At 38.8% G+C, this 20,642-nt stretch overlaps 2 protein-coding genes across 10 annotated transcripts in view; one reads left to right on the forward strand and one right to left on the reverse strand.

The window, feature by feature from the left end:
* SOCS4 (suppressor of cytokine signaling 4) overlaps positions 1–2,852 on the reverse strand; it is a 28,984-nt gene extending 26,132 nt beyond the window's left edge. For 2 of the 3 annotated variants that reach the window (XM_036436154.2, XM_036436149.2), the window contains exon 1: positions 2,559–2,852. The gene's annotated coding sequence lies outside the window, so the exon portion shown is untranslated. The remainder of the gene's footprint in view (positions 1–2,558) is intronic. The other variant, XM_036436147.2, reaches the window with a different exon arrangement.
* A 47-nt stretch (positions 2,853–2,899) lies between these two features.
* Positions 2,900–20,642, forward strand: part of WDHD1 (WD repeat and HMG-box DNA binding protein 1) — a 52,886-nt gene continuing 35,143 nt past the window's right edge. For 2 of the 7 annotated variants that reach the window (XM_045580404.1, XM_045580407.1), the window contains exons 1-9: positions 2,953–3,007; positions 3,238–3,330; positions 10,261–10,372; positions 11,804–11,955; positions 12,854–12,965; positions 13,137–13,187; positions 14,938–15,033; positions 19,495–19,587; positions 20,314–20,420. In XM_045580404.1, the coding sequence (XP_045436360.1) occupies positions 3,254–3,330; positions 10,261–10,372; positions 11,804–11,955; positions 12,854–12,965; positions 13,137–13,187; positions 14,938–15,033; positions 19,495–19,587; positions 20,314–20,420 (800 nt within the window). In that variant the 5' untranslated portion in view covers positions 2,953–3,007; positions 3,238–3,253. Of the gene's footprint in view, positions 3,010–3,237; positions 3,331–10,260; positions 10,373–11,803; positions 11,956–12,853; positions 12,966–13,136; positions 13,188–14,937; positions 15,034–19,494; positions 19,588–20,313; positions 20,421–20,642 lie in introns of all 7 variants that reach the window. The other 5 variants (XM_036436131.2, XM_045580385.1, XM_045580389.1 and 2 more) reach the window with 5 other exon arrangements.

Below are 20,642 nucleotides of genomic sequence, written 5' to 3' on the forward strand. Positions count from 1 at the left end.
AAATCCCTTCCATAAGGTAATACTAATATTCCTCTCGGATAAACTGACTCTAACACTGTAATACTGTTATTTATGTGGGTAATACCACCATCAGTCAAATGGTAATATATTCATGTTTTCTCTTCCTATTGCCCTTGAGACCAAAAATTTTTGTGAGCCTAAGGGTACTATGAATGGTCACAGCAGAACAAAGCTAAATAACTTCACTGCAATAGAATCTGACCTTGGCATCATTTTCAATGAGTTCATTCAGCTACTCACTTCTGGGAGACATGCACTATTAAAGATAAACGCAGTTATTTGGAAAATTTTGATAGCTACATCAGTGACAGACAACTACATTGATTTCTTTTTTAAAAGCCATGTGAACTTAAATAACCAGAAATCTTGCTAACATTTAAGTTACACAAATTTCATTATTGTACTATAATCTTGTACATATTTGAATGTCTGCTTTCCTCAGAAAGACCATGAACTCACTGAAGACATTAAAATTTGCAGGCATTTGCCAAGACTGGTTTGGCTCAATGGATAGAGCATCAGCTTGGGGACTGAAGGGTCCCAGGTTCGATTCCAGTCAAGGGCATGTACCTTGGTTGCGGGCATATCCCCAGTAGGGGGTGTGCAAGAGGCAGCTGATCGATGACTCTCTCTCATCGATGTTTCTAACTCTCTATCTCTCTCCCTTACTCTCTGTACAAAATCAATAAAAATATATTTAAAAAAAAAAAAAAAAAAAAAAAATTTGCAGGCATTTGACTGAAACAGAAATGTAAAAACACACTAGCAAAAACAAGATTACATCCTTTAATATTTGAAAAATTTTAGAGGATAATGACTTTAACTTCATTTTATTTTATTTATTTAATTATTTTATTGATTTTTTTTTTTTTTTTTACAGAGAGGAAGGGAGAGGAATAGAGAGTTAGAAACATCGATAAGAGAGAAGCATCGACCAGCTGCCTCCTGCACACCCCCTACCTGGGATGTGCCCACAACCAATGTACATGCCCTTGACCGGAATCGAACCCGGGACCTTCAGTCCCCAGACCGACACTCTATCCGCTGAGCCAAACCGCTTTTGGCCCAACTCCATTTTAAATGAAACCATCAAATGCTCACCCAATACACATTAATAATAATTAGTTTTATACATCCATGAATGTCTCCTATATACTTTAGCAGTTTGGTGGAGAGAGGTATCATTTACATTTTGGGGATGAGAAGCCTGACAATCTGGAGAAGTAAGGAGTGTATTCAGGGTTTAATCAAAATTAAAGCACAAGCTCTTTTCATACGTGTGAAATTTGTAAGGGAAAATTTTTTTTTTTTTATCCTATGAATCAAATGCCTTGATTGCTAAGCAAAGCGAAATGACGGAATGTGGACAGCATTCATATTTTTAAAGTCAAATGGTATTACAGACATCATAGGGCGTTTCATAGCTATAATTCTCATTCCAATTTCCAAATTCTTCTTATGCTGAGCTCTGAATTGTACTACACTGAAATCCCATGATGATTTATTCAGTATTGAGATGAACAATGTCGGAGTTCAGCTTGACCCTTACTGTCTATCCAATGATAATTGGATAAAAATAAATAAATAAAACACCACTTTATAAGTCAGTCTATCTAAAAAACTCAGATGAATTGTCTCAGGTACCTTTCACTTGGGAATTCAACAATAGGTTGGTTCATTTCCCACAAATCCCAAGTTCTTTTTCAGCCAATCACTCTTCCTCTTCATTCACACACCAAACCTCAGTACCTAGCAAGCCTATTTGGAGCCTCAGTACTCAAAACAGCCCTTCACACAATGGCACCACAATCAGAACAATACCACGGTGTCTCAACTCTGTTTGAAGATGAAACCAGATAGAAGAACAATAGAGAGATTTCTACAACAGAAAAACGTCTCCATTATGCCATCAAGAATGTATAACTGAGGATGTGTTGGGGAACACACACACACACACACACACACACACACACACACTCACTCTCACTTTGTGAAGGTTTTCATCAGAGACCGGTCTACTAATATGGAGAATTAAGACACAAGCAAAACATAAACTTAATCACCAAGACCTTAGCAAAGAGGAAAAGGACGGCAGTATTCAACAATATACTTTAGTTCTAGCTCTTCCTTTAGATCCAAATGCGCACCTCAGTGAACTTTAAGTGGGGTCTGAACAGGGAAACCCAACTTTCTTCTTCAGGGACATACCGGGAGTCCCCAAGATTACGCGTTAATGTACTTGCCATTACCTTCAGGGACCGAAAACTGAGATTAAAATTTCCCTCCTTCCTTTCTCTATAAAAACGACAAGGTGAGGCGAGGGTGCGAAGGATGCCAAGACGAAAGGCTTGCAAAAGGTCTCGCCTTCCTCTTTTCTAGAGAAGATGCCTCAAAGATGCCATTGCTCCAGCCGGGCGCCCAGGGCTGGACCCGGTCAGGGTCGCGCAAGTGGTCGCACGTGGAGAAGAGCCTGAAAGGTAGGAGCAGACGGACCCCAATCCCCGAGGCCAGGCAGCAACCACCCTGCCCCCACTCACCGCTCCGAGCGCAGTTTCATTGGGGCTGTCCGAGGAACAGCCGCCATCACCATCGCCATCAGTCTGGGTGCTCGCTGAGGTGGAGAAGGGAGGCCCAGCCGCTCCTGCACCTCATGCAGGTCTCCCGAAGCGGCTGCCTTTCCTGCGAGCTCCCACCTCCCGGCGCCCGGTTCCCGTCTCTTGCGTCGCGGTCGCCGCCTCCGTCGGCTCCCCAGCGGCCACCCCCCACTTCCGCGTTGGGCTCCCTCCCGGTCTTCCTTCCTCACGCCCCCGGCGGCCGGCTTTTTCCTAGCAGTGACGTCACCAGCCCGCGACCTCCAGTCGGGCTGAGCGCCGGGCGAGGGCGGGCCGGCGCAGGCGCAGTGCGGCGCGCGCGCCTGAGCGCGGGAAGCGTCCGGGCGCCGGTGGTTGCCTCTGGTTTCTCCAGTCCGTGAGGCTCAGGCGCCTTGGTGAGTCCTTCCTCTCGCTACTCGCGCCAGAGAGGAGAGTGTCCTCTTCCAGGATTACTGTCTGGCAGGCCCTCCATTTGTATTTGTATTTTTTTCTGTTGGTGCCACTCGGGTTGGGGGAAAGGGGCTGCCGAGAGCACGCCCGTGGGGAGGCTAACCAACTCCCTTCTTCCCCAGCTCCCCGCTTTTTCTCCTTTAAAATAACACTAGATTTTATGAAACATTTCCAGGGAAGGGAAGGACAAGATGCCTGCCACACAGAAGCCGATGAGATACGGACATACGGAGGGACACACGGATGTCTGTTTTGACGATTCTGGGAGGTAAAGTACTTTGGGAAGCAAAAAACCCGTTTCAGGTGTAAATGTTAGAACGTTTATCCTTAGGTGTCCTATAAGCAGTCAGCCTAACACGACTCGTATAAATAGAGAGAAATAAGGTTGAAATATAGAATGGCACTCATATTTTCCTTAGATTTATTATTCTATATGGACTGTCTTGGTAGTTTAAGGATATAAGGAAAAGCCAATGAGTGTAAAATCTTGCTTCTAGGGGAGTTGGAAAGATGTGAGCTTTCCTCTGTATTTTACCTTTGTTCAATTCCTCTCAGCATCTCACATCACTGGTTATTTTGTCAGATTGGTAGGTGCCCAGTTGTCACATTCAGTGGCCCTTTCTATCTTTTTTGTATTCTGTCCTCCCTTGGCTTTGGTAATGCTATTTCCTTTTTTTGTTGTTTTAAACTTTCTGATGACCTCCCCCCCCCCCCCCCCAATTTATTTCCTCTGCTTAGTCCCTACGGTGATATTTTCCCAGGGTTATTCTGGTCCCACCCCCACCTTCTTGTTTTAAATCTTCACACCCTTGGTTTTCATTGATTTTTAAAGAGAGAGGAAGGGAGGTAGGGACTGAGGGAGGGAAGAAGAGAGTGACAGGGAAAGGGGGTGGGGTGGGACTCGAACCCACAACCTAGGTATGTGCTCTGATCAGAAATCTAACCTGCAACCTTTTGGTGTAAGGAGGACCCCTCAACGAACTGAGCCACCTGTCCAGGACTACTGTCCCTTTTATCTTTCTAAATCTCATTCCTATGCAGCACTGTCTAATTCTGTGGCTTCCTCGGTCATGTCTATGTTGATTTTTTTTCATTGAAAAAATGTTTATATGGCTATTCCACTGAGAGCTAGAGATACAATAATGTTAACAAAGTACAATCGTTTCTTTTTTAATTTTTTTAAAATATATTTTATTGATTTTTTTCACAGAGAGGAAGGGAAAGGAATAGAGAGCTAGAAACATCGATGAGAGAGAAACATCAACCAGCTGCCTCCTACACACACCCCCCGCAACCAATGTACATGCCCTGAACCGGAATCGAACCCGGGATCTTTTAGTCCGCAGACCGAAGCTCTACCACTGAGCCAAACCGGTTTCAGCAATCGTTTCCTTCATTGACTTTAAGGTCTTTTCAGATTGACACTGAGCACAAATTAATCACATAAAATAAATGTACATTGAAGAATTACACTTAGAAGTATTAAATGATATGTGCAATGATAAGCCTAAATGAAGGAGAATTGATCTAGTTTGAAGAGGCAGGGAAGGCTTCTCTGAGGAAGTATTTCTTTTTGTTTATTTAAATTGATATTTGAGAGAGAGATAGGGAGAAACGTTGATTTGTTGTTACACTTACGATTTCCTTTTTTGATAATTACTAGAATATGTGCCCTGACCAGGGATTGAAACTGCAACCTTGGTCTATTTGGGTGATGCTCTAACATGAGGAAGTGTTTAAAAAAAAAAAAAAAAAAAAAAAAAAAAAAAATATATATATATATATATATATATATATATATATATATATATATATATATAATTGATTTTTTACAGAGAGGAAGAGAGAGGGATAGAGAGCTAGAAACATTGATGAGAGAAACATCAATCAGCTGCCTCTTGCACACCCCCCACTGGGGATGTGCCGGCAACCAAGGTACATTCCCTTGACCAGAATCGAACCTGGGACCTTTCAGTCCACAGGCTGACGCTCTATCCACTGAGCCAAACCGGTTTCGGCAAGGAAGCGTTTGTTGAGATGAGATCTGAAGACAGTAGTAATTAAAAAGTATAAAGAGATAGGTGGTGGCAGGGGGGGGTGGTGTTGGCCAAGGAAGGGGGAACACCATGTGTGAAGGCCCCGTGGGAATAAGGACTGTGCTCAAAGAACTGAAGGAAAGCTAGTGATGCTCAAAGTGGATAGTGTTGCAGAGATTGACATGAGATGAATGTGTGAAGGTAGGCATCCTATCCAACGCCTTTTTTGGGCTTTATTAAGGAATCCTGACTTCCCATGGTAGGAAGGTACTAAAGATTTGAAGCAGAGAGGAGATATGATCAGACTCTTTGTTTTGTTGTTGTTAATCCTCATCAGTGGATGGGGATATATAGATGTATATACCCTGTTTCCCCGAAAATAAGACAGTGTCATATTAATTTTTGCTCCCAAAGATGCGCTAGGTCTTATTTTCAGGGGATGTCTTATTTTTCCATGAAGAAGAATACGGTACACATTTATTGTTAAATGAAAATAAAGGAAATTTATTACCTGTATACGGGGCAGTAGTACGGTAGTTGTCAACACAAACCAGACAAACTGAATCCTACAGTATCAATTATTTACTCATTTATTCAATGACAATCCTGTCATCATCTTCTGGAACATCATCATCACAATCCAGTTCCTAAATTTCCTGGTGAATTTCTTGTGACTCCATTTCTTTCAGAATCAGTGGACCAAATCTCTCATGTTTAGCAATAGCACTGTCTTTAAATGAGTAACATCACTGATTGCTAGAAGCCAATCGGGGCGGCCCTAGCGACCTGTTTACGTTAAAATAATTTTCAGCCGGGACTGGTTTGGCTCAGTGGATAGAGCGTCGGCCTGCGGACTGAAAGGTCCCGGGTTCGATTCCGGTCAAGGGCATATACCTTGGTTGCAGGCAAATCTCCAGGAGGGGGTGTGCAAGAGGCAGCTGATCAATGATTCTCTCTCATCGATGTTTCTAACTCTCTATCCCTCTCTCTTCCTCTCTGTGAAAAATCAATAAAATATATTAAAAAAATTAATTTTCATTCTGAGACAGAGCCTAGGGGGGCCTTAATTTCGGAGGGATGCCTTATATTTCAGTCAGAAGGAAACCTGTAAGTAGGTCTTATTTTCGGAGGATGTCTTATTTTCGGGGAAACACAGTACATATATGTTATGTTTTATTGCTTTTTTTACAGAGAGGAAGGGAGAGGGATAGAGTTAGAAACATTGATGAGAGAGAAACACTGATCAGCTGCCTCCTGCACACCTCCTACTGGGAATGTGACCCAATCAAGGTACATGCCCTTGACCGGAATCGAACCTGGGACCCTTCAGTCCACAGGCCGACGCTCTATCCGCTGAGCCAAACCGGTTAGGGCAAAGGATATTTTTTCCATTGATTTTTAGAGAGAGAGGAGCAGTGGGGGAAGGACAGAGAGAAACATCAGTGTTAGAGGAACACATAGATTGGTTGCCTCCCTCATGAGTCCTGACCAGGGCCAGGGATCAAGCCTGCAATCAAGGTACAGACCCTTGACCAGAATTGAATCTGGAACCCTTCAGTCTGTGGGTTGATGCTTTATCCTCTGAGCCAAACCAGCTAGGGCCAGACTCTTGTTTTTCAGAGGATGCAGAGAGACTATTGGAAGGTATCTGTCTTAGTCTGGTTCACGTAATGGAAGCTCATATCTATGGGTATGTAGAAAACAGAATACATTTAGGAATTCTTTAAAAAGGGAAAGCAACCCTAGTTGGTTTGGTTCTGTGGATAGAGCACATTGGTCTGGGGACTGAAGAGTCCTGGGTTCAATTCCAGTCAAGGGCACATGCCTGGGTTGTGGACTCAATCTCCAGTAAAGAGCCTGCAACTGATTGATGATTCTCTCTCATCATTGATGTTTCCATCTCCCCCTCTCCCTTCCTCTCTGAAATCAATAAAAATATATTTTTAAAAAGGGTGAAATCAACAGGATGGATTGGATATTAAGAATAAAGAAAAGGGAGGTGTCTAGAATAACATCTGCGATTCTAGATGGGGAAGTAATGGTGCTATTCAGATGTTTAAAAAGCTTGGAGAGGAGCATAGTTCAGAGGTAGAATGGGGGTGGAGATTAAGTTTGCTTTTGAACATGATTTAGTGTAGGGTGTCTTTGAGATATTCAATGAGAGCAGTAGACAGCTGAGTAAATGTCTAAATCTCAGAGAAGAATTGTGAACTAGAGATAGAAATCTACATCGTTAGCTGATGCCTTCTGGAATTCAGGATTGAGGTCTTGACTGGCAATCTAAATGTGGGAGTTGTCAATATAGAGATTGTATTTAATGGTATGAACTTGGATGACATCACCTAGGGAAGGGATTAATGTAATTAAGAAAAAAGATTCAAGAGCTAAGCCCTGGAACAATTAAAAATATTTAGAGATCAAGAAGGGCTGGCAAGGAAAATAGAAAACCAAGATATAAGAATGATGTCTAGAAGCCAATTAAAGTAAGCATTTTGTGAAGGAAATAAACTATGTTAAATATTGCCTGTGGGTCAAATTCAGGACTATGAATTCACCATTAGCTTTAGTGACATGGATGATCTTGAGCTTTTTTATGGAATGGTAAGAATGAAAACCTTGCCCTGGCCAGCTAGCTCAGTTGATTAGAGTGTCATCCTGATACTTCAAGATTGTGGGTTTGATCTCCAGTTAGGGCACATACAAGAAGCAATTAGTGAATGCATAAATAAGTGAAACAACAAAATTGGTGTCTCTTTCTCTCTTCCTCTCTCCTTACCACCATTCTTCTTTCTCTCTCATAAATCAATAAAAAAGAAAAGAAAACCTTGTTGCAGTAGAATCAAGAGAATGGAAAGGGAAGATTTGGATTTAGTGACTGTGACACTCAAAGAATGAGAGTAATTGGGTAGGAAGGTGGGGTCAGGAAAGATTTTTGTTTTGTTATAAAGTGAGAAAGATTACATCATATATATGAGTGGAGATGATCCAATAGAGAGGGATAACTTGATTTCATAGCAGAAAGGGGAAGAATTGCTGGAGTGATGTTCTGATTAGGTGTGGGGCATTATATCGGGTACAAGAGGGAGAGATTGGCCAGATGTAGATCAAATCTATATGTGGAGGGAAGGGGCTTCTATAAGGGATGGGAAGAACATGTGGACAATTTCTATAGATTGCTTCTGTTTTCTCAGTGAATAGGACATGAAGTCATCAGTTGAAAGTGGGAAGGAGGTAGAGGTTTGAAACAAGAGAAATAGATATGAGAGACATAGTTAGAAGAGATGGAAAATTGAATGAACCAGGGAATATAGTTGGATTGCTGTGCAGCACTAAAGGCCTACTTCAGGTTAATGATCATAAATTTAAATCGAGACATATACTCGGTTGTTTATTTCAGCCTTATTTAGCTTTACAAGTGCAAATTTATTTTAATAGGCAGAGAGGTTATCCTAAATAGAATGACCCCAATCTACATTTTCTGTCTATTTCCTAGACTGTCTAGGCAGGCGTCTTCAAACTACAGCCCGCGGGCCACATGCGGCCCGCAGAGGAGTCTGATCCGGCCCGCCAGGTTTTTTGGGCAGTGAGCGCAGCCGAGGTGTTACAGTAGGAATTAGTAGTTCATATAGTCCGGCCCTCCAGCTCTCTGAGGGACCGTGATCTGGCCCCCACTTTAAAAAGTTTGAGGACGCCTGGTCTAGGGAAATTCCCACAAGCTTTACTAACTTCCTATTTCATGTGTTTTATCTATTTGAAACTGCTCTTTTTACCAGTGTCAGCATATCCTGCTTGTCCTTTGACTTCCCAGTGTTAAATATCACCCTTCTGATTTTCCAAGTGGAAATTAATCTTTTTCTTCTGAATATTCACAGTTCTTTTATGGCTCCTCTTTGCCATTTTTCATGTTATTTTTATATTTCATTGGCTTTTGTATGTGTAGATAGGACATATACTGGATGAATAAAAGCACTTGCAAGACAATATGTAAAACTAGAGGCCCGGTGCATGAATTCATGCACTTGGAGGGGGTTGTCCTCAGCCTGGCTTGGAGTCTGGGAGCCCTTGGGGATCTGACTACCACAGAGGTGGGAGAAGCTCCCGCCACCACCGCTGCACTCACCAGCCATGAGCCCAGCTTCTGGTACACTGAACACCAGGAGGCCGCTCCTGCATTGAGCATCTGCGCCCTGGTGGTCACTACTCATCATAGTGACCAGTCGTTCTGCTCTTCGGTCAATTTGCATATTAGCCTTTTATTTTATAGGATAAGATTTGAGAGCTGTAGGTAGTCATTTGCATAATCAGTTTGGGATAATTTAACTCTTTCATCCATTTATTCATTCCACAAACATTTATCAAAGTTCCTATATAATAGACTGCTTTGTGCTAAAGACACAATGGTTAGCACGGGAGACCTGGTCTCTGCTGTTATAGAGATTATACCATCTTTCTTACATTATTACAAATAAAGACTTATGCCAAGGAGGAACTAAAGAGAACATTAAACTCACCTTTTTCTTTACAGAATAGGAGATTAATAGTCTTTGTTATTGAGGCTTATGAATGTAAAATGAGAAAACCTACTGTGTTTCCCCAAAAATAAAACATCCTCCGAAAACAAGACCTATTTACAGGTTTCCTTCTGAGTGAAATATAAGGCATCCCCCCGAAAATAAGGCCCCCCTAGGCTAAACATGAGAGATTTGGTCCATTGATTCTGAAAGAAATGGAGTCACAAAAAATTGACGAGGAAATTCAGGAATTGGATTGTTATGATGATGTTCCAGAAGATGATGACATGATTGTCATTGAATAAATGAGTAAATTCTTGATACTGTAGGATTCACAGTTTGTCTGGTTTGTGTTGACAACTACCGTACTACTGCACCGTATACAGGTAATAAATTTCCTTTATTTTCATTTAACAATAAATGTGTACTGTGTTCTTCTTCATGGAAAAATAAGACATCCTCTGAAAATAAGACCTAGCACATCTTTGGGAGCAAAAATTAATATAAGACACTGTCTTATTTTCGGGGAAACAGGGTATTATCTAATATCTTGATTTTATTTAAAAAAAAAAAAATCCCACCTAAGTAGCATTCTAAAAAAATTGGCCTGAAAAGGGGTGACTTTTTTTAATGAGTGTGTTTCCTTCACAGTTGTATTGTGACTTGTGGAAGTGATGGTGATGTGAGGATTTGGGAAGACTTGGATGATGATGATCCTAAGTCCATTAATGTTGGAGAAAAGGCATATTCATGTGCTTTGAAGGTATTAAAAACAATTACAGCAACTATTTTTAATTACTTGTTATAATGTAGGCATTATATTCAACTTGTAATTCAACCAGTAATTCAACTTGATAAATGTATAATTACAGTTCAAATTTGAAATATCTGTACTGTTATTCAAACAGATATATGCATTCTCCCAAATTTTGCTTTTTGGTAACATGTCATTGTTATCATCAAGTTCAATTTCCACTGGAGTGGAAGCAGGTGCTGTAGGTAGGCTAAGGGTCCTAAATGTGCAAATGTGGCTGAGATTTATTGCTATATGATAGAGTATATTTGTTAAACTTAAATAGTTTGTTTCTCTTAATGGTTATTATTTAATGGAAATTAATAAATTGACCATATAATTAATAAAAACTTCTATTGGGTTGGTAAGCTATGATTTAGTATGTTGAGACTTAATCTCTCTTTTTGAAAAGTACCGTAATCAAACTATAGTACTAAGGCAGATCCTTAACCTTTTATGACTCTTAGTTAAAAACTGCAAAACAGTGGTATCAGTTGATCATATAGGAGCCTGAAATTTTCTGTGTACTTAGTTGTTTTCTTTTTTGTTAATCCTCACTTGAGGATATTTTTAGAGAGTGTGAAAGGGAAGGGGAGAGACACAGAGAGAAAAACATCAATGTGAGAGAGACACATTGATTAGTTGCCTCCCAAACATGCCCAGCAGGGATTGAGCCTGCAACTGAGGTATGTTCTTTTGACCGGAATCGAACCCATGACCCTTTGGTTCATAGGCTGACACTCTAACCATTGAGCATACCGACCAGGGCTAAAATATGTGGGGTTTTTTTGCTTTTAGAGAGGGTGAGGGAAGGGGGGAGAGAGATAGAGAGAAAGAGAAATACTGGTTGGCTGCCTCCTGTGCTAGCTGCCTGGGTATGTGCCCTGACCAGGAATTGAACTGGTGACCTTTCAGTACACACGATGATGCTCAACCAACTGAGCCACATCAGCTAGGACTATTCACTGTTTTTGCAAAGGTGCTGTGGATTCTGCATTTAGATTTTATCCTATTCCAGAAAGACATGTAATGTAAATATTTTATTATAGTGTGAAAACTATAGTGTAACCTTTGTGTCTATATCTCCTAATATGCTCATCCTTCACTCAGACTAGCTGTGTTTTTTTAAATGACACTCAGAAATTCATAAAAATACTAATTAAATACGTTTCTTAACCAGAAGTAAAAGAAAAATCAGGGGCTAAATTTTTGGCTGGTGAAGTTTTCTAAAAGTAGCAAATAAGTTTTTCTTGCTAATATACATTTCAGGAAAATTGTACATTGATAATTTTTTTGACATGTGCTATATTTATAAGGTTTGTTTGTTTGTTTGTTTTTACCTATGGAGAGATTCCCAATCAATTTGGATTTGTCTTGTCAATATTTTTATTTTTCTTTTAGAGTGGAAAATTGGTCACTGCAGTATCTAACAACACTATTCAAGTCCATACATTTCCTGAAGGAGTTCCAGATGGTATATTGACTCGCTTCACCACAAATGCAAATCATGTGGTCTTTAATAGTGATGGTACAAAAATCGCCGCTGGATCTGGGTAAGACTCTTTGATATCAGAAAAGGAAATAATTCTGTTAGAACAGAATTGCCTCATTCATTGCTTTCAGATTAACATTTTCATGACTCTTTGTTTGTTCACTTAATTTTTATATTAAAGTCTTTAACTAGTAAAGGTTTTTGAAGGGAAAACTTGTGCTTGTGAATTGTGATATGTATATTGCTTTGCAGACAGTCTATTTAGAAAAAGATTGGTAAAAGATGATAATATGATACAAAATTTTAAAAATTATTTCAGGTAGAACTGGGCCTTTACAGTCAGGATTTTTGTGGTTTTTCTTGAGATTTATTTGTCATAGGAAAAATATGTAATTGGTGAGTTGCTATGGTGGAGTAAAAGGTACAGATCTTTTAAAAATGGTTGTGACAGTAATTATATTAGCAAATAATAGAAGTCTAAAATGTAATTATGGAAACCACTTATGGAATATTTGTATTTTAACATAATGGGAAATCTGGACTTGTGTTTTTAGCATCTTTATAGAGCAAAACTAAAATGTTGGTCATTAAGTCTGGCTGTCAGACTTCACAAGTTGCTTTAAAGAATTAAGTTTCTTGTAATTTTGAAATATTTGGGTCATAGCTTTTAGGAGACTCCTTTATTTTCAAATATATTTTTATTGATTTCAGAGGGAATGGAGAGGGAGGGAGAGAGATAGAAATATCAATGATGAGAGAGAATCACTGATCTGCTGCCTCCTGATTGTCCCCTACTGGGGATCAAGCCCGCAACCCAGGCATGTGCCCTTGCTCAGAATCGAACCCGGGACCTTTCAGTTTGCAGGCCAATGCTCTATCCACTGAACCAAACCGGCTAGGGCTTCAGAGAGTCTTTTGTATTGGCATTTATTCATGTACATTACTCTTATTGTTCATAGTGACTTTCTAGTCAAAGTTGTAGATGTGATGGATTGCAGCCAACAGAAAACATTTCGAGGACATGAAGCCCCTGTTTTAAGTCTTTCCTTTGATCCTAAGGACATCTTTCTGGTAATAATTTTCCTCTTCTCTTTTTGCATTTTTCTTTATTATGTTTGAAACTGTAAGAGAATTAGAAAATTTCATCCAGTTGATAAAAGCCGTTTTGATATATTAATTGAACCAGTTTCCATATAGTATATGGCTGTAACTGCAGAGAAATCTATTGTTTTATTCCTGCAGGCATCATCTAGTTGTGATGGATCTGTCAAAGTGTGGCAAATTTCAGATCAGGTAAACTCATCAATTTGAATTTAAAACTTCTGCCCATTTCTGTAATATATTGAGTGTTATATATTACTAGAGGCCTGGTGCATGAAATCCATGTACTTGTGGGGAGGTCCCTCAGCCTGGCCTGCACCCTCTCGAAGACTGAGAGCCCTGGGAGGGATGTCCGACTGACCGCTTAATGGGCCTAAGATGTCAGTTGGACATCCTTAGCATTGCCACAGAGGCGGGAGAGGCTCCCACCACTGCCCCTGTGCTCACCAGCCATGAGCCTGGCTTCTGGCTGAGTGGAGCTCTCCCTGTGGGGGCATACTGACCACCAGGGGACAGCCCCTGCATTGAGTGTCTGCCCCCTGGTGGTCAGTGCACATCATAGTGACCAGTCGTTCCACCATTTGGTTATTTGCATATTAGCCTTTTATAATATAGGATATTCTGTAGATGAGGCCCCCTAGAACCATAAGAAATGCAAAAAATTCACTATTAACTCATTCTTGAATTGCCCCCACTTAAATCAAATTGTCTCCCCCTTTCCCTCCCCCCTTCCCGTGGGCGTGTGCTGCACCTTGGGAACCACTGGACTTGACACTTCCTCTCTGAGCTTCATTTCTGAATATATATGCATATACCATGGGAATTGTAATCTTCTCCGCCTACTTTACTGGGTCGTCATGAGGAGGCTCTGAGCTAATAAACATAGATATGTTTTATCTTTTTAATTACACAGCAAAAAATAAAGATAAATAAATAAAAAATCTTTTATCTGGTTGGGTTAGAATAGTTGTTATATGAATCCACATTAAGTGTGGCCCATGCTTTATTTTATTTTTGTATCCCAATATTTAGATCCCAACAGATGGCAGTTTGTAAATAATTTATAAGACTGAATTTCCCTTATTGATTTATAAAACCTAAAAATGAAATTTTCCTGTAATTAAGTAAAAAAACAATTAGTCTTCAACATACCGTATTTTTCGGACCATAAGACGCTCTGGACCATAAGACGCACCAGTTTTTAGAGAAGGGAAATGAAGAAAAAAAGATTCTGAAACAAATAGTGTCCTAAAATATTTTATGTGCATTAAAACCCAACATCACAGTCATAAACACATGTAGTCAACCCTGTAAAGTAAACAGCAGCATTTAGAACCATTTTAGAGCTGGGCAAGCACACAGAGACCACACAGAGCCGGGCAAGTAAAAAAACTTTTTTTAAAAGTATATGTGTAGGCTATATTTGGACCATAAGACGCAGGGACTTTTTCCCCTCACTTCTGGGGGGAAAAAAGTGCGTCTTATGGTTCAAAAAATACGGTACTTTTGCATTAGATTATTATGGAAATTGACTATAAAAACAGTTACTAGTGTTACTCAAAAGAAACTGTAAAGAAAAAGAATTATTAATTTGACCAAATTTATTTTTGTAGACACTTTAAAATTTTAATGTAATAGTTTGGGAGTTTTTTGCATGTGTGTATATGTATGTTTATTCAATGAGTATAGTTTACTTATTTTACATAGGAAATTTTTCTTTTAATCCAATTACTTAAAACTTGAGCACTTCATACCTCTGAAAGACTTAAAGCAATTTAGATAAATCAAGCATTGTCATAATTAGATGAAAGTGATTAATTTGATTTTTTTTCTGAGCTAAATATCAATTTGAAGAATCCACCTATTAAATATTCAGTTCTGCATATCTTTTGGGGAGAATTTTTATAAAGGGGAGTAATTTTTTTTTTTTTTTTTTTATTAGACATGTGCTATCAGTTGGCCACTGCTACAAAAGGTCAATGATGAGATAAATGCAAAATCAATCTGCAGACTTGCTTGGCAGCCAAAAAGTGGGAAGGTAAGTGACTCTAATTTTCAACTTTTTAAAAAATTATTTGTTTTAGTTATTAACAAGTTTGAATGTGAGAACAGGTTTGTTTTTTTTAGAAAAAAATTTAAAACTTTTAAAAAAAAAAACATATTTTATTGGTTGTTTTTTTTTTAAAGAGAGGAAGGAAGAGGAATTAGAGAGTCAGAAACATCGATCAGCTGCCTCATGTAGAACTCCTACTAGGGATGTGCCTGCAACCAAGATATATGTCCTTGACCGGAATCGAACCTGGGACCCTTGAGCCCACAGTCCGACGCTCTATCCACTGAGCCAAACCAGTTAGGGTGTGAAAATAGTTTTTAAATTGTAACTATTTTTTTTGGATTATAAATTTTTGAGCTCCAGGCCTAATTAATATTAAAATGCTTTGAGAAACAGTTCAGCTTTTTAAAAATTTTTTTTATTTTTATTTTTATTGATTTTTTGGAGAGAGGAAGGGAGAGAGATAGAAAGCTAGAAAGGTCGATGAGAGAAACATCAACCAGCTGCCTCCTGCACACCCCCTACCGGGGATGTGCCTGCAACCAATGTACATGCCCTTGACCGGAATCGAACCCGGGACCTTTCAGTCCCAAGACCGACGCTCTACCACTGAGCCAAACCGGTTTCGGTGAAACAGTTCAGCTTTTTAAAGAATCTTTAAATAGTACATTCTGCATGAATGAATTACTTTTATATTCTTACCATCCATGTTTAATAGAGACAGTCTTATTATGTCCACTTTTATCACCATTACTTAACATTTTGAAGATGTACTGTACTAGCAGATACAGTTAGACACTAGAAAGCTATGAGAGGGTTTGAATAGAAGAAGGAGAATGCTCATCTGCAAATAAAATGCTTGCATATAAGGAAATTCCAAGAAAGTGAGCTGGGAAAATGGAGTAAAGGAGCTGTAAGCAAAATTAATATTCAAAAACAATAACAGCTTGGCCAGTGTGGCTCATTGTTTGAGCATTGACCCATGAACCAAGAGGTCACTAGTTCGATTACTAGTCAGGGCACATCCCCAGGTTGTGGGCTTGATCCCTAGTCGGGGGCATGCAGGAGACAGCTATTGATGTCTCTCATTGATTTTTTTTCTCTCTCCCTCTTCCTTCCTCTCCCTGTAAAATCAATAAAAACATTAAAAAAATACACATCAATAACAATCCTATATATAAACAATAGCCATTTAAAATATACAGTGGGCGAAAATAAAACTGTTATTTTCAAAAAGAATTGTATCAAAAAGATAATTAGGTATAATTTTGTAAGAAATATGATCATCTGTATTAGGGGTGTCGAACTCAATCAGAGAAGGGGCCAAAATCTAAAATCCAGCCTAAATCGCGGGCTGAATGGTTAACTGAACAGTTATAAACTGTCATTGTGATGGAAACACAGCGGACGGAGTGCAGTGATGACAGCGCGGTGAGGGCCACATTGCAAGGCCTGGCGGGACGGATTTGGCCCGCGGGCCTTGTGTTTGACACATGTGATCTTTATAAAGAGAACTTTAACATACTAGCAAGAGGACTCAAAGAAGACTTGCTAAATAGAAAAATATATCCTAGTCTTAGAAAGGAAATTAAAAAAAAATATATATATATATATATATTATTGATTTTTTTCATATTTATTTTTAATATATTTTGATATTTTACAGAGAGGAAGGGAGAGAGATAGAGAGCTAGAAACGTCGATGAGAGAGAAACTTCAATCAGCTGCCTCTTGCACAAACCCTACAGGGGATGTGCCCGCAACCAAGGTACATGCCCTTGACCGGAATCGAACCTGGGACCCTTCAGTCCGCAGGCCGACGCTCTACCACTGAGCCAAACCGGAAATTTTTTATATAAATAAAGATTTAATTCTTCCCTAAATTCTATAGTTTGGACAACATTAAAATATAAAATATCAGCCGGGGGACCGGTTTGGCTCAGACAAGGGCATGTACCTTGGTTGAGGGCACATCCCCAGTGGGGGGTGTGCAAGAGGCAGCTGATCGATAATTCTCTCTCATTGATGTTTCTAACTCTCTATCCCTCTCTCTTCCTCTCTGTGAAAAATCAATAAAAAATATTTTAAAAAAAATATATATATATATATAAAATATCAGTAAGATTTTTGGGGAAATCAGACAATGCTGATTCTAAAATCCATATGGAAAACTAAAGTGTTAAAAAAGAAAAATGATGGAGTCTTACCCAGTCAGATATAACATTATGATGCTATACGAGTTAAAAGTTTTCTATTGAATGACTGGACAGATATCTATTAAACAGAGAAATGGATCCAATATATATGGAAATTTAGTGTATAATAAAGGCGGAGAAAAGGAGATTTAGTAACTGGATTGGCAAAGGGCATAAATACCAGGAGGTGAAAGCCATTGAGGATGACCATCTTGGAGACTTCCCATCACATGGTGAATCTGCTTTATTCTTTCAACTTTTCTGTATGTGTGAAATTTTTCAGAAAAGATGATTAATATAAAAAGCAAATATTTTTGTATGATAAATATTTCAGAGCCAAAGGACAAATGACAAACTGGGAAGTTTGAAACAATATGACAAAGAGCTAACTTCATCTATATAAAAAGCCAGGGACCAGAACACCTTAACAATCAGAACAACCAGTCACTATGATGTCCACTGTGGCCATCGAACCATCCTGATCAGGGTGGGCATAGCGCCCACCCCTGATTGGCCCCTCCCACCCCCATGGGTCCACAGCTCCTCTACCTGCTCTGCCCCTGATTACCCCCTCCCCCTTACTCCAATGGATGGTGAGGCTGGCTGGCCAACCTCCTGCAACCCCTTCCCCTGACCCCCTCCCCCAAGCCCACACCCAGTGGGCCTCCACCACCCTGATTGGCCTGCAGCCCCTCCCCCCTGCCGGCTCTACCCCCTGATTACCCCCCTGCCTATCCCAATAGGGGGCGGGGACAGCTGGCCAACCTCCTGCAGCCCCTACCCCCACCTGGCCCCACCCCACATCAGCCCCCCACCCCAATTGGGCAGGGTTAATACTTCCCAGGCAAGATCTTTTAACATGTCTTTAACTGGTTTTGAAGTGTGTGATGGTACATTATCATGAAGCAAAATTACTTTGCTGTGTCTTCTGGCCCATTCTGGTCATTTTATGATCAAAGTGTGATTCAAATTGATTATTTGTTATCCGTAGCAATCAGTATTAATGGTTTCATCTAGTTTTAGAAGCTCATAATACACCAAACTTTCCTGATCCCACCAAACGCAGAGCATTGTCTTTTTTCCGAAGCAATTTGGCCTTGCAGTCGATGTTGATGGTTGACCTGGATCAACCCATGATTTTATGCATTTGGGATTCTAAAATACATCCACTTTCATCACCAGTCATAATTCGATGCAAAAAAGACTTTCTTTCATGCCATTGAAGCAACATTTTACTGATAACTTTTCTGCTTTCCATTTTTCTTTCATTCAGTTGTTGTGGCACCCATTTTCCTTTTAAAATCTTTGCCATTGTTTGTAAATGAATGGAAATTTTTTGCTGAGCAGTGTTTAATTTTTCTGCAAGTTGTTTTTGAGTTTGACACGCATCTTCATCCAAAATGCTTCTAATTGTTGGTCTTCAAATTTTTTCGGTTGATCTGGATGTTCTTTGACTTTCACATCGAAATGATCACTTTCAAAGCATTTAAACCAGTGTTCACAAGTATCTTGAGATGGAGCATGTTCATCATAAGCTTCATGAAGAATAAGTTAACTTTCAGTAGCAATTTTCTTCAAAATAAAGCAGTGAATTAAAACTTCTTGCAAATGCTCTTTTTTTTGGCATGAAATTTGATATTTAACACCTTCAGCAAGTTTGACATGAAGTTTTGAAGCTTGCTGTCATTACAACAAAATAGCATACATATCAAATTGCATATATATCAACATATGTGTAATTCCATCTATTGGGAAAAAATCTGCATTATTACCTGGTACATCTGGTATATATAACCTTTCATACTAAAGAATACAAAATGAAACTATAGCGATAGTCTGGTTTTCACATACAATATACTGTAGTCAAAGGTCAAAAGTAACATGAAAAGAGTATACCATTTTAAATTTTTTCTAGTCTATTTCTTTGGAAGAATATATAGTAAGATACATTTCCTTTTCTTAAGATTTTTAGGTAAATAAGATGAATTTTTGTATCCAAAGGACTTAGATACCTTAAAAAATAGTATTAAAAACATAGTAGCAAGCATTCTGATTTTCAATGGAGTGGAGTGAACATCACTCATTCTTTGCTTATCAAAATTTTAAGTAATTTTCTGAGTTTTGTTAGTTGCCAATTAAAATACAAATTTCCCCTTATGTTTTGTAAGCATGGATAAATTTTTTGCCTTTTTTTCTCTTTCAATTTAATTTAATGTAAACTTTTGTTTAATCGATTTATCTTTTCTAATAGTTGCTAGCAGTTCCTGTGGAAAAATCTGTTAAGTTATATAGAAGAGAAACTTGGAATAATCTATTTGATCTTTCAGATAATTTTATCTCTCAGGTAAGTTTTGTAAGGGACATTTTCAATAGGCTAAAGGGAATATTTAATACATACTTTGCCTAAACACAGTTGTAGTTAAATATTGTTAGAAATGGAGAATTTCAGTCTGTTGTTTTTGTGTTCTTTTCTTCCCCTCAGCCTTTCTTCACTTAGCGAATAACCTGACAGGTTTTCTTTGAGAAACTTGATAAGAAAAACTTAATTTATAAGAAGTCAAATTTAACCCTAACATAGTATTAGAAGTTATTCTCACGTTAACAGTATTTGACCTTTATTTCTAAATGAGTTTTACTGAGACTTATGATCATAGACTCTACAATTTTAGAACAGGAAAAGTTTTTGGTCTGTATTCTCTCTCACTTTCACTCTCACATACCCATTTTGCAGTTAAAGAAACACAAGCCCAGTAATTGAGCAATGGTTTACCAAGGTTCACTTCACTGTGACTGCTAACAGGATACCTTGTGTTATCTCTCTTTCCATGATAATAACATTTTTTTAGATTTTGCTTTTAAAATTGTGCCAGAATAATTTTCTCATGATAAACTAATAGCTACTGATAGTAGTTGAAAATTACTGAAAAAGAAAGAAGCAAGATTTGTTTTCAGACCTAATTAGAAGTTACCTGGAATATATTGAATAAGGGTTATACAAATTTGAATTTGGTAAAGTACGTGTGTAGTTTCAAATTATACAAAATTGTTATTTATTGTTTTTTCTTTATAGACCCTCAATATCGTAACCTGGTCTCCTTGTGGGCATTATTTAGCTGCAGGGAGTATTAATGGATCAATTATAGTTTGGAATGTGGAAACCAAAGATTGCATGGAAAGGTATGATTCAATGTATCTTTTTTCTCTTAATTGCTTATTTTAATTAGGCTTTTGTTTGTCTATGAAACATTTCAAATTTGTAATTATTAGATTGTCAAAATGCAAACAAAAACCTACTAGTGTGTCAAAAGTCATTTAACCTTTTTGTTTATTGACTAGAGGCTCGGTGCATGAAATTTATGCACTCGAGGCAGGGGGAGGAGGGTCCCTCAGCTCAGCCTG

This window comes from Pipistrellus kuhlii, unplaced genomic scaffold (assembly GCF_014108245.1).
Source record: "Pipistrellus kuhlii isolate mPipKuh1 unplaced genomic scaffold, mPipKuh1.p scaffold_m20_p_1, whole genome shotgun sequence".
NCBI lineage: Eukaryota > Metazoa > Chordata > Mammalia > Chiroptera > Vespertilionidae > Pipistrellus > Pipistrellus kuhlii.